The 13,886-nt window shown below is 40.3% G+C and overlaps 1 protein-coding gene across 2 annotated transcripts; it reads right to left on the bottom strand.

The window, feature by feature from the left end:
* Nucleotides 1-489: 489 nt before the first annotated feature.
* On the bottom strand, nt 490-8,897 carry cbx7a (chromobox homolog 7a). 2 transcript variants are annotated; one of them, XM_017481933.3, is made up of 7 exons: nt 8,448-8,897; nt 7,053-7,096; nt 5,462-5,527; nt 5,236-5,302; nt 3,525-3,873; nt 1,395-2,033; nt 490-925 (listed from the first exon to the last, which is right to left on the bottom strand). In XM_017481933.3, the coding sequence occupies exons 1-6, from the start codon at nt 8,514-8,516 to the stop codon at nt 1,435-1,437; spliced, it is 1,194 nt and encodes a 397-aa protein (XP_017337422.1). In that variant the 5' UTR covers nt 8,517-8,897; the 3' UTR covers nt 490-925; nt 1,395-1,434. The 2 variants fall into 2 exon arrangements, with proteins under 2 accessions (XP_017337422.1, XP_017337421.1); XM_017481932.3 differs by having other exon boundaries at nt 490-2,033; nt 8,448-8,896.
* Between the last annotated feature and the right edge of the window lie 4,989 nt (nt 8,898-13,886).

Below are 13,886 nucleotides of genomic sequence, written 5' to 3'. Positions count from 1 at the left end.
AGAATCCACACTTCAACATGCTCTGTGGTGTAACTATAAAAGTTGAAATGTGTATATATGATTATATTGTACATTTTGGTATGGTTTAAAAAAAAAAATCATATTTATTCTGCTTCGGACCATTAGAGGTCATGAAAAGTAGACGGCAGAACTGAATTATACCCCCTACAAAGGTTTGGAATAATAAATGACAACATTCCAGTAATAAAAGGTAAACACCAGAGTGAAGATCCTGCAGTTCAACTAAAATAAAATAATCCAGATTTTCGTTTCTAACTTTTCTCTGGTAAACCGGTTCTTTTGCAAATTGGAACTTTTAAATGGCTCTTCTGTTTTAGGACACAGTAGCAAATTAAGATCTTTCAATGCGATGTTTCTTAAAGGACCGCTGCAGTACCCATTTTCACACTCGAGTTAATTTCCCATGAAGTATTTCATCATTTAAAGACGTTTTTTAAAATTGTTGATGTAGTAAACATGATCCACGAATGACACAAAACATTTTTGTCACTTTATTTATTGGAAATACAAATAAAAATGTAACCTTGCCATAGATGAACTACAACTCGTATAACGGCATGTTTTTCTCTCTCTTTTTTTTTTTTCTTCTTTTTTTTCCTTTTTTCTTTTTGCGGTTTCACCACATGTAGTAACGTTCAGCTCGACTTTGTTGCATGCTAGAGATACATCTAAAGCACACTGTTTTCCGACGCTTCGTGAATACACTTCAGTACAGCCTGTGCAATGGCGTTTGTAATGTGAACTGATACGGACTCGTTAAAAATGCAGCAAGGCCTCGGAGCGCAAAGGCAGAGCAAAACCCGAGCCGGCTAAACCTTTACCTCTCCCAGACTGGGGGGTGGGAGGGGGGACAGGGCTGCAGAGACTACGGGTTGATGATGATGTCATCTGGTCATCGCCGTCCCTGAAAGAAGAACTTGCGTTAAATCCATAGACATCTGCATTTTTTTTTCTTTTGTTTTAGTGGAACGGTTAACACCAACGAAGCGTTAAGTGGAAACGGCGTTCGGTTTGTTTGTTTTTTGTTGTTTTTTTTGCGTGCATTTAAAGGTGTCACTGTCAGCGACATGAAAATCCTTCCACTATTGTTCACGTTTTCACTAAAACGAAAGGACGGAGACGGAAACGTAACCCTTTTTAACAACGGACGAGTATCTGTAAAGCAAAAATGGCGAAAAGGCTTCACTACATCGACAGATCAACACATATGCTGGTCATGTAATCTCTCACTATCTCGCGCGCATGTGAATAAGGCGTACTTCACCTCAAATGCTAACATTTCTAACGGATTCGTTATTCAAAATCGATTCGCTTACTCCTCCTCTCTCTCTCTCTTTGATCTTTAACCACATTAGCAATTTGACAGGAAATACTTTTGGTTGTAACGGTGTTTCCTCTTTCCTCCTCGTTCCCTCAGACCTGCAGCCCGTAGCTGCTGAAAAACCCTTCCGCTGCCGTCGCCTCTTTAAACGTCACCGTCAGGGAGTTAATCGTCACGTTAGTCACGATCACCTTCCCAGGATGCCGTGTGCACTCGGATGCCTGAGACTCGTCTGTTCTGACCTCCGCGCTCAGCTGCAAGGTAGTGGTGCACTCGGCCGTGACCTCGTCCTTGTCTGTCTCTCTCTTCGCGTCACTGTCTGTCTCGCCTGTCTCTTTCTCCTCATCCTGTGCAGACCTGTCAATCGAACCGAACCGAACCGTTATCACCGAGGCTCGATTCTGGAGCCTGTCTGTGATCACACCCACTCCTGAGCTGCTGTTCAGTGATTTGTCAGTCGTGGGTTGATCTTGGGTGACTCCGACCCCTGAAGTGTCAGTGATTGGCTTGTGCTCGTATGTGTTTGTGATGGTAGTGCTCGCTGACTGGTCCGCTGCTGTTGTAGCTGAACCGATCTCAGTGCTGGGTGGCTTCACCTCGCAGTCAGGGGAGGAAGCGCAGTGTTCTGGTTTTCCATCAGTGATGACAGTTTCCTGTGTTGAGAGGACGTGGTCTTCTGTCATCTCTGGGCCTGAGATTGAAAAAGAAATGAGAAGCTTCAGTAAAGAACATGGCTGCACGACGTTACGCCACTACTGATTGTCACAGCTGCCTGCTATGTGGAAACGTGAGAGATCTCTCTGAGGTCACGGATAACGTTTCCGTGCGTGTTTTGCCCAAGTGGGCACGAGTTCCTATAGGTTAAATTCCAGTTAGCACATGTAAACATCTGAGATTCTTGTTTATTCACCACTGACTCTTTTGGTAACTTTTAAAGTGAACTTGAAATTCACCGCTCCTCACTAGCTGACCAGTTGAGATGTTTAGGTGTTTGAGAAGTAAATACACTTTTTGTATCTTAATTAGGAAATACATTGTGTTACTGCTTTCTAGTAAGCTATCTTGCTAATAGTTCCTAGCTCAACCATCTTCCTTGAAATCCACCTTCCTGCAGGTTTCATCTCCAAAATCTCCAAAATGTAAGTTGATCAAGAACTTCTTAAGGAAGTGGTCAGATGGGCACCATTGTGGTTGGAGCTAAAGTCTTCAGGAAGGTACAGTAGATCTCCAGGAACTGGGTTGAAGACCACTGCTCTAGCTGCTTAATGGTCTGTGTAAATATTTTCGGGGGTAATGTGTCTCTGCTGTGAAGGTTATACGGGTATTACAGCATTAATACTGTTGATCTGAAGAGTTTGTTTTCATGTCGGAAACAGAGAGCAAATCAGATTGCACCATTCTCATGCTCCGTATCTCGTGGATGGAGAATCAAAGGCTCTGAGGTTCCTCGGTCTCCAGACCTGATCTAATGCTCTCGAATAAAAAAATAAACATTTTGTAATCTAATCTGTGAGGGTTTTGTTTTTGGTTTATTTTTTTTTTTTTTATCTCTGAGAGGTTTCCATACAATTTTTCTTCTTTGATCCAGAAACAACTTGGTTAAAAGAATACACATTAATTACTGCAGTTCGTCTTCGTATGTGCAATGTTCTGCAGCTTCGCTCTGCTGATGGAAGTGAGGATGATGTAACTGGCACTGCAGCTGAAACACCTCTAAAACGTGCTTGTTTTTTTTTTTTTTTTGGTGAATGTTGCACAACATTAGATCACCAACCAATAGATCGGTGACGCTTCATCTCTCATCTCACGCTGAATATCTCCAGGCAATATGGCACTTTCTCAGTGAGTCATGAGAGAGAGAGAGAGAGAGAGAGAGAGAGAGAGCGATATGGCAGAAATATCAGATTGAGATACCCGAGGACACGGTATGTTGTACAGCGTGTGTGTGGTGTGTCGTTCTGCTGGTGCACTGACGGCTTTGAAAGCTCTGCTCAGATCTTCACTGACTTTCTCTTCACGTTCCTGCAGAGCGAGCTACCGAGCCGTATTTAGCGATCACTAGCTCCGAGTCGTGACGGCTCGAGAGACTCAGTGTGGCCTCTTTGACCCACCCCACTTCAGTGCATGATACATGCATTGTATCTTAGCAACAGTTGTCATGCCGATGCCGTGTTACACATACCGTGTGGAATGTCATGATGCTCCTCATTTTCAGTCTTCCTCCTCTTCTTCTTCTCCTGCTGCTCCTCCTCTTTCTCCCACTCTTTCTCCTGCTCATCCTCCTCCGCTGCGTTTTTCTCAAGGGTCAGTGTTCGTTGCCGTGGCGATTCTGCACTTTCCAACGATTTAGGCACAAACTGCCTGCTCCTGCGCTTCAACAGGCGGTGGTAGACTCCGCCCTCACCATTCCTGCAGCGCCTCGCGTTGTGCTGTAGCCCCGCCCCCATGGAGCGGGCGAGTGACAGGCGGAATCGGGGAGCGGGTTTCTCCGAAGTTTTCTGAGCACTTCGGAGCTCCATGGCATAGATGTTCTACGTGATTACAAGAAAAACATGCATAAATAACACAAAATACATTTTTTTAACTTACTGTAACTGTTTATATAATGTCATAAAAATGGTGAATTAATTAAATGATTGACTACATAATTCCAATTAAATTAGAAATCATTGTACCAACTTAAGAACAATACTGTTTATTTGTTCTTTTAAATAAAACTTTTTAAAAGTTTTTTTTTTAACAAAAAAATAACAGTAAAACCTTATATTCCTTCACATGCATATATCTTTGTTTATATTACCTTTTTTTCATAAAAATTCACTGTTACTAAATAAATAAATAAATAAATAAAATACTTTTAGAATTACCAACAAATAATGGTCCCATGGAGCTTTCATCAAGTGCACATAATAATCCCAAGCAAACCTAATATTAAATGAATAAATTAAAGGGTTTTTTTATCTATCTGTTTAAACAGAATTAAAGTACGTTAGTCCCACAATATTTATCTGTCAGAGGTTTGTAACAAAGTCTTTCTAAACTTTAATAATCAATAAACTTTAATTACAAAAAATAAAACCCACCCCACCCTGTTTGAACTGTATTTAAAGGAAAAACTTGGAAGTGTTTTAGCTGCAATTCACCTCCAAGCCTGCAGAGGGCTCCACGCACTTCACACTGCTCCTTTAAAAAGTTAAACACGATTAGACGCTAAACAAACACGCTAACTATCACTAACATCTTGGCTGATGTTTAAATTAACTGAGGAACCCAGGCTTTTAATTGTTATTTAAATCTGATTCACTGAACCTGTGTTTTCTAAAGATTAGGCTACACTCTGATTTTAATTTTCAAGTCCATCTGTGTATGGATGATCTATGAAAGTTTGATAACAACCTGTATAAGCAAACACAGACGTATCAGTTTGTATGTGCTAATAGTTAGTTCTCTAATAGTTAAAATTGAGTGATAAATGAACCTGAGAATAGCACTTAAAACCTTCTTTCGCTGTTGATAAACAGCTCTGTGAGCACTCTCACTAGCTACTCGTGCATCATTTTCCAGAGAGACACAGTAAATATAAACAAAAAAATGTTTTTTCCTTAGATATAATGACACAATAGTTTATGTCATTTATGTCATTAATAACATTCTGATTTTGGTAACTGAACAATTCTGTGAAGTGAAATTCAGAGCTACATATTTACTCTCCCGTACTAAGGGAATATAAGAGGCTCAGTAGTGGGGAAATAGGAGGCGCACAATGATGACATCATACACCAGTGACTGGTTTAAAGGGCACGTTGTTCCAGGGACACGTCCGCCTTCCGTTCTGTCTGTGCCGCATTTCATGGAAGTTTCACAGAAATGGGTTTCTGGAAAGTGCTTCTTACCCGTAAGACGAGTCTGCGGGGCCTCAGGCCTTTCCTCCTGTGAGCCTGTGCTCTGTCTCGCTCCTCCCTATCACACACACACACACACACACAGAGTAAGACGATAAGGCTTGGGGACGGACAGAGAGAAGAAGAAGAAGAAGAAGAAGAAGAAGAAGAAGAAGGAACTCGAGAATTCTGATCAGCATTTTTCCAGCTAATGTGAAGTGTAAGGAGAGACACTCACTTCTCCTCAAAGGCAAGAACGAGCCGAGGGTCCAGGATGTTATCCTCCGGCTCCCACGTGCTGTACCTGATAAACACACACACACACACACACAGGGTCAAACATCTATACTCAAACACATGCAGAACTGTAGAAATGGTTCTGTATGCTATAAATAAACGAGTGCTTTAACACCACATGGTGATGAAGCGACGAGTCAAATCGAGGGAGTTAAAGGAACACGGAAATCAGAAATCTGTGCAGGACTTAACAGTGTCCAATCATGGCTAGATGTCAAAAGTGAACGTGTGAAATAGCAGCCAGGTAGTGTGCAAGTCTCTTCAGTGAATAACTGCATCTACGGCTGTACAATGAATCCCACTTGAACCATCTCCGTTTAGTAAACATAATCGACTGGCTAATTATTAGCATGAATAAAGTTAGCTCAAATTTATTAGAATATTTCTTTGTTGTTCGATTATTAATCAATTGCTAATCTAACCAATTAAATAATAAAGTAATTAAGTTGTCTCTCAAGCTAGACAGTGAATGTAGACAAAGTTAAGCATAGTATACAGTTTCCAGAGAAACTTTTATTTATTTAATTATTTATTTGTTTGTTTGTTAGTTTGTTTACAGACCATGCTTTGCTGCATGAACTTTTCCCGACTATAAAATGACCTTTACACACCTAAATATTTTATGACTCGTGCAAATTTGCGTGTTAGTCCTCACTTTTGCTCCGTCTTTCGCCCAAACCAAGCTGCAATCAAAACTCTGAACAGTAAAATATAGACTGTGTTCAAGTGGAGCGATGGATCTGATGCTTTAGGGACGTTATCGCAACCACAATTCATACATCATGTAACTCTCATCAGTCACAATCACTGCAGACATGCTACTGTATAGTGCTGTTGAATTCTGGATTGTGATTGGTCAGAAGGTGTTGATTAATTTTCTATAACAGCAGCTCTGACAGTAGCACAGGTTTATATTAATATGGTATTGTTTCTATACTAACAGCTCATTCACAGGGACGTGTAAAGTGGACGCTTCACACGAACTGATTGAGATAAAGAGAGGCTTGTGACGGAACTACCATTTATAGCTGCTATAACACAAGTGACAGCATGAACTAACTTGTTTTGCAACATATTAAATGCAAATATAAACGGATATAAAGCATGGCATGCTGTTCGTTAATAAATTAAAATGTGTAACTGCTGGCACATTGCAAGTTGCAACTCCATGTTGTTGTGATTCTTCTTTGTTGTCGTCCTTCGAGCATACCTCAATAGGCTATGCGTATGACTGCGCACACACACGAGAATGCATAAAAAAAAAAAAACTAAGTACACCAGAGGCTTTAGTTAACAAACACGTCAGAAAAACTAATCCCGTCCGAGTAGAGCACTTTATTCACAGATTTATACATGGGAAGGAATTCAGGCTTCGACTCTACAATGTTAGACTGGATCACTGTAATTTCGATACCGAGCGGTTTAACCGTGACGAGAGTTGTAGCCGTTATCATGCGCACAGCGCACGTGTGAGGCTTGTTTTTTTGTTTGTTTTTTTTAAAAGCCGCAGATAAAGTTTTGACTCCACTCACTTAGGAGGCCATCCCTGCCACTTCAGAAGATACTCCACATTTCCCTGAGAGAGAGAGAGAGAGAGAGAGAGAGAGAGAGAGAGAGAGAGAGAGAGAGAGAGAGAGAGAGGGGCAACGGAAAGCTTTATTAAAATGAGTTTGCACAGGTTCACAGTAAAAACATGGACGCTGTCCCTTTAAGACCCGAATTGTTCCTCGCGCTCTCAGAACTGTATTCTTCTTTTTTTTAATGACGTAGGCGTCCCCATCGCTAGGCTACCGCTGGCTGTGACGTCACGCCACGCGGGGTTCTAGAACATTTATGGGATGGTTGGAATGGATGGATGGATGAGTGGTGGGCGGGGCCAATGGGAAACATATAAACAACATCTCGGTTACGCAACGGACGATTTTCATTGTTGTTGTTGTTTTTCCCCAAAAAACGTCACGTTCCAATCCCGAGCCACACACTACTACTGTAGTAAATGATCACTGTATCATAGTGTGTAACGCGTCGATTTAGGCTCAAACCCCGCGAACATGGAGAGTCATGGAGACCGTTATTCTGTTAGGGCACGCGACAACAAGACGTTAGCATACTGCTACTCGGCCACTGACATACAGTTTATTTTTGTGGGCACCATGGTGTAGTCATGGTGAAGTTTAGCCGCGGAATAAAACGTGTATGGTTTAAATAAAATGTGTTTGGTTTCTTGTATAATCTTTGAGAGAGATGCGTGGGATGGATATGAGAGAGAAATCCTTCGGCTATCCTTGAAACCCCTCCCTCTCTCTCATTCTCTCTCTATCATTTTCTCTCTCTCTCTCGTGCGCTTGTGAGCTAACTGCGTAGCCAAGCTGAGCGCGCGGAGAGAGAGAGAGAGAGCACGAGACCCATACATACATAGATAGCGCTATACATTGGTGCGCGCGCGCCGCACTCCTCTCACCTTCTCACACACGCATCCTACTCATATCTTTTTTATATGTGCATATATATTTATATTTATGTACAAATATATAACGATATATTTTCAAAACATTTTATTCTATTTGCCCATCCTGAGGTGATAAAGCTGTGTTCTGACCAGCGCGCGCGCATGTGTGTGACGGGTCAAAAAAAGTGCAGCAACAACAAGCAGTTAAGAAAAAAAAAAGTTGCAAACGTCATTCCAGCAAAGGAGCTCGTTTTGTGGTTGCTTGGTCATTGCAAAACTACCAACCGACCAGCAGCAGGGGAAATTAAAAAAGTATCGCGTTGCACTTTGATATATATATATATATTTAAAAATTCCCCTACGAAACAGAAACTAACCCGCGCGCGAATTTCCCCTCTTTTTTATTTTTATTTTTTTACAACGTGTCACTGAAAGAAATCTGCTTTTCTTTAATGTAAGAGAAATGATGTGAGTGTACCTTTCTAACTCTCTTCTTGGTGATGGACTCTACGGCGAACACTTGCTCTCCGATGGATGACAGCTCCATTTCGCAGCGCAGCCTTCAAACTGACTTGTATTTATTTATTTGTTTGGTTTAAATTTCTAGCGCGTGCCTCGGTTTCACTTTTTTCTTCTTCTTCTTTGCTCTGCGATCAGTGCGGAAGCTCGATCCGTCCCGTTCCTCAACCCCGTTATCCGGACACTTCTGCGTGTTCTAGCATTTTCGGTGGAGCGCGCGAGCTTTCACGGAGTTTTAAAATCTGCGACACATCCACTCTCTCTCTCTCTCTCACTTACTCACTCGCTCGGTGTGTGCTTCAGCGCGTGCCTGCTGTAGAAAAAAAAAACACAACATACACGCGCTATTCGCTGAGAGCGCGTGCGTGCAGTGCGAGCCCTCCCCTATCTCTCTCTCTCTCTCGCTCTCTCGCTCTCTGTCCAGTAGGGTTGTAGTTGGGAGAAGGAAAAAAGAAAACATTGCATGAGTCACTTTCATTAAGGGCCATATGACGGAAAGCAGGAAATAACGGGAAAAGGTGGACTCGTGCTCGTAAAGCATACAAGGGATCTACAAACGCAGGGGAGCGGGGGGGGGGGGGGGGGGGGGGGGGGTGCGTGAGGGGAAAACGTGGGCGGCGTGATTTAATGACATCATTGCCAGAAATTTTTTGGTCCCAACATTTCCTTGGTAGAAGGACAGCTTCTCACCTTCCAGGAAAAACAATCCCATGTGTAGGCGCGCGCTCCACTCTAGCTTCTTAATCTGACCAATCAAAAGCTGCTGTTTAGTCTCGTTCTGGGTAACATGAGTCCAAAGAGAGGAGCAGTGCCGTCAATTCTTTTCACGGGAAAGTAGCTAATGCAAGCTTTAAAAGTCGTTAGATGTCACTATGATGTGACAAATAAATTGGCATATTCGTTGAATCGTCATGATCATTTGCATATCAAAACGTGTTACATGAATGTATATTTTTTATCAGAATAGAAAATAATAGATTATATATATTTTTTTTTCCTATGTAAAGAAAATGAAAAGTAACTTTACATATTTAAGAATCTGTGACTGGTCCTTGGGAACAATGGTGATCAGTGATTGGTTGTTCGGATCAGTGGTGATCAGTGTATGGAACAATGGTGATCAGTGATTGGAACAATGGTGATCAGTGATTGGAACAATGGTGATCAGTGATGAGAACGATGGTGATCAGTGATTGGAACAATGGTGATCAGTGATTGGTTGTTGGCTTTTCACACTGGTAGTGAGTCAAGTGAACCTGCACTCTCAACTCTTATAACCACCAGCTGTGATGTGAGCTGGAGAGTCATATCCAGTGCAGGATGGTTGCTAACGTCTTCTCAAAAAGCAGCAAGAGTTTTCACTTGGCTCTTTTTTAAAATGAAGCTGCTACAGAGGTTTAAAAAGTTGCCAAATCTAGTGACGAAGGCTCTAAATTGGCATCACTATCAACAGAGTATGGACCCTTAGAGACACTACGTCTTCACTGTAATCAGTGGAGTTCATAGTCACAATGCCTGTACACGAAAAAAAAATTATTCTTCTTTTCCCATCTAGCTATTTCCAGTTTTTCCGGGAAAAAAAATTCAGTTCAACCCACATTTCAGTTTATTTGGTTTCTTCGAATAAAAGTTGAATTCAAATAAATGATTAAATTAAATATGCATGTACATTTGTAGGTATTCAACACTTTTTGTAAAAGTTATGTAAATATACGTTATTAGCATAGGGTAGACATTAATTAAAGTGTATGCCAATGTTAAAGAGAATGTCTCCAATTAATTCTTACTGAGCTCTATCCTGAGGGCACACTGCCTCAAAATGATCTTTATCATTTTAACATCAACGGAATTATGCATTTATAAACTCAGGTCTTGTAAGCTTTTTGAATATGTTCTTATGACATAAAATAAACCTTTAAAAAATAAAATTTTGTTTACAGGCTTGTCAAGCAAAGAAGGTCATTTTTGTGTTAAGCCCCGCCCCCTCATTCAATTCATATGGTCTATTTAAGTCATTTCTTTGTGCTTTAATGTTTCTATCAGTTGCTATTTTTGTAGCAGCTTTACTAACTAAGACAAATCTCCTTGTTTATAAGGAAAAATATCTTATACCTCTATTACCTATACCAGAGAAAACACATGCTACACAATTTCCAAGAATCCCACTTTATGCCACGGAGCTCTACGGTGCCACTATTGGTCAAATTTTTACATCAGAAACTTTTATTCAGAGAAGATACAGTACTTCTGTCAACAAACCGATTTTTTTTTTCAGATTAAATATTTACAATAAACTATAAACTACTCCACTTAAACTGAGCTGGAACCTGACTTACCAGTTTATCAATTAAATTTGTGAACAACGTTTTCATCATTCTGGATTATTAAAGGTTCTAAGCTTTTTTTTTTTTTTTTAAAAAGGGACTCATAACTCATTCTGATAGAAAAAAAAATATTGTAGATTCCTATATAGAACCTTTATCTCCATAAAGAGGGACATCTGAAGAACATAAATTCTCTAAAAGTTTTGTAAGAGTCTTTTCACTTTGTATAAACGAGCACGCAGACACGCAAAGCTCTAACACATCCATCATAATACTAACTCAGCTAAACGGCTAAAGCTATGCGAGAAATTCATTGCTATAGCTAGTGACCAGAAGGTTAATTGTGAAAAAATAAATAAATATTAATAATACTGATTAATAAAACTTAATTAGCTATGTCAGGGAAGCTATGGTAAAATTAGTTAGTAGTAGTAGTTACTTAAAGATAGATAGAATAATTGGGAAAAGTAGCTTAACTAAAATAAAAAAGACATTACTAATCAGTGTCATCTCTTCTGTTAATTATACAGTAATTAATATATAATCAACAAAATGTCTGACAAACTATTTATTCTCATACCTCATATCTGTGAACTACTTGCTCATTAACTATTCACATACAGACCACCATCAGACACTCCACAAAATCAACTTTGTTGCATTCTTTCCCCACTGACTTTATGTCCCTAACAGCTTCTCCTCTTCTAACTGGAGATCGTCAACATCAAAAATAATATGGGCTTTGAAAACCAAATACTTCCAGCCACTTTGTTGCACTGCTGCAGGTGTGGGGTTAATGGGAAATGTCTCCATCAGATACTCAGAATAATATAGCAGGAAACATAAAAAAGATTATCAAGAAATACCGGAAAGGATTTGGAACATTTTAAGCTTTAACTCTTAAAAATGGTTCTTTGACAGTTCTTCAACTGTTTGTTATATGACGTTCATTTCACTTCATGAAATAGATCCAGGTCGTACAATAGAAAAGTATTTAATACAGAAACACTCTCTTGTGGGGTTTTTATATCGAGCTGTTAAGGGATTAAAGACTTTTTTGAGCATTAGGGACAGATCCCTAATCTCATGGAGAGTTACAAATTTCCCCAGCCAATTTTATGTATGTAAATTTTATTATGTTTACGCGTTTAGATTTTTTTTTTATTATGGAAACCAAATGGCTGCCATCCAAAGTCCCTGGAGCAGAGATGATAAACATTCGGTTTCACTCTGAGTAAAAATGAATGTCAGCTTGTACAAACTGAAACTGAGAGTTATTTTCAGACACAGATAAGCTTAAATCAGGAACATCTGACAACAATTTTAGCATATTGTCTTGCAAAGATTAAGCATTGTGCCACAGCTGGTGGCTCACAGCTTTAGAGTCTCTGTTTTGATCCTGAGCTCAGGTTACTGCCTGTGTGGAGTTTTGCATGTTTTCCCCTTGTCTTTGTGGGTTTCCTCTAAATTCTGTAGTTTCCTCCAACCACCCAGAAATATTCCAGATTGCCAACATTAAGTTGTCCTTAGTTGTGAATGAGTGTATGTATGTGTGCATGGTGGGTCCTCTGTGATGGACTGGCATCTGATTCAGGGTGTAGCCTTATTGATTTGGTGTTACTGAACTCAGGAACTCAAAGTTGAGGAGACCATCCCAGATTCCAAATTTTTTTTTTTGTTTGCTTGTTTTTTTTTTGTGGTCAGAGTTTGGGAGTTAAAGGTTACAGCCTCTAATTGAAAGCAGCAATAGAAAATGAGCCTGTGATGTGATTTACAGGATGTGAAATAAATTGGGAAATGTTATTGGTGTGTGAGTCTGAATTTGCAACCAATGAGCAGTCAGTTAGGTCCTAACTGTTTTTAACGGGCGCTAGATAAGTGGATGAAAAACAACATGGATAACAGTAAACTAATGTCAATGAAAAGAAAACTTAATAAAGAGTGTATTTTCCCAAATGGGTCTGATTGAAAACGAGCTCCAAACTAAAACGGGACAAAGAAGACTCAACATTCCACCAGTGCTGGTTGTTGAGTGTGCTTTGACCTTGACCACAATATATTGCCTACTGAAAATGGATGAATGAAACCAATGAGACATTCTACAGCCACTGTCCACTTTATTAGGAATACCCGTACATCTGCACATTAATACAGTTATCTAATCAGCCAATTATGTGTCAGCAGCGCAATGTGAAAAATCATGCAGGTTCAGGTCAAGAGTTTCAGGTAATGTCACATCAAACATCAGAATGGGGAAAAAGTGTGATCTCTGTGACTTTAACTGTGGCATGGTTGTTGCTACCAGATGGACTGGTTTGAGTATTTCAGAAACTGCTGATCTCCTGGGATTTTCACACAGAAGTCTGTAGGGTTTACACAGAATGGTGTTTGAAAAACAAAAAACACCCCAGGTGTGGAGGGTCTGCAGGCATAAACACCTCACTGATCTGAGAGGTAAAAGGAGACCAGGAGACTGGTCTGAGCTGACAGGAAGTCTATAGTAACTCAAACAATCACTCTTTACAACCGTGGTGAGCAGAAAAGTATCTCAGAACACACAACACATCAAACCTTGAGGTGGATGGGAATACCTATCTGGTACCAACATCCATGGCATGACCAAAGTCACAAAGACCCTACTTTCTCTTCATTATGATGTTGGTCTGTATCTGCAAGACTTTTATGCATTGTGCTGCTGACTAGTGTTGATTGATGACTGCTGATTAGATAACTGCATGAATGTACAGGTGTGTAGGTGTTCCTAATAATGTGGATGGTGAGTGTATATATACACCATATGGCCGAAAGTAAATGCAGACCTGACCATCACACCCATATGGTTCTTCCCCAAACTGTTAACACAAAGTTTAAAACACACATTTGTATCTTTGTGTCTTTGTACACTGTAGCATTAAAATTTCCCTTCAATGGAACTAAGAAGCCCAAACATGTTCCAGCATGACGACGCCCCTGTGTACAAAGCGAGCTCCGCGTAGACGTAGTGTGTGAAGGTTGGAAGAAGGTAGAAGAACTCGAGTGTCCTGTACAGAGCCCTGACCTCAACCCCACTGAAC

Source organism: Ictalurus punctatus, chromosome 12, assembly GCF_001660625.3.
Source record: "Ictalurus punctatus breed USDA103 chromosome 12, Coco_2.0, whole genome shotgun sequence".
Taxonomy (NCBI): Eukaryota; Metazoa; Chordata; class Actinopteri; order Siluriformes; family Ictaluridae; genus Ictalurus; species Ictalurus punctatus.
Note: the sequence above shows the minus strand (reverse complement) of the source record. Positions and strands in the feature narration are given on the sequence as shown.

Bases quoted from the DNA above. Each gene is read 5' to 3' on its own strand.
- cbx7a (XM_017481933.3), bottom strand. From the start codon at position 8,516: ATGGAGCTGTCATCCATCGGAGAGCAAGTGTTCGCCGTAGAGTCCATC. The intron at 5,528-7,052 runs GTGAGTGGAGTC...TGTGTTTATCAG, and splicing joins TGGCAGGGATGGCCTCCTAA to GTACAGCACGTGGGAGCCGG. The intron at 3,874-5,235 runs GTAAGAAGCACT...GTAATCACGTAG, and splicing joins CCCGCAGACTCGTCTTACGG to AACATCTATGCCATGGAGCT.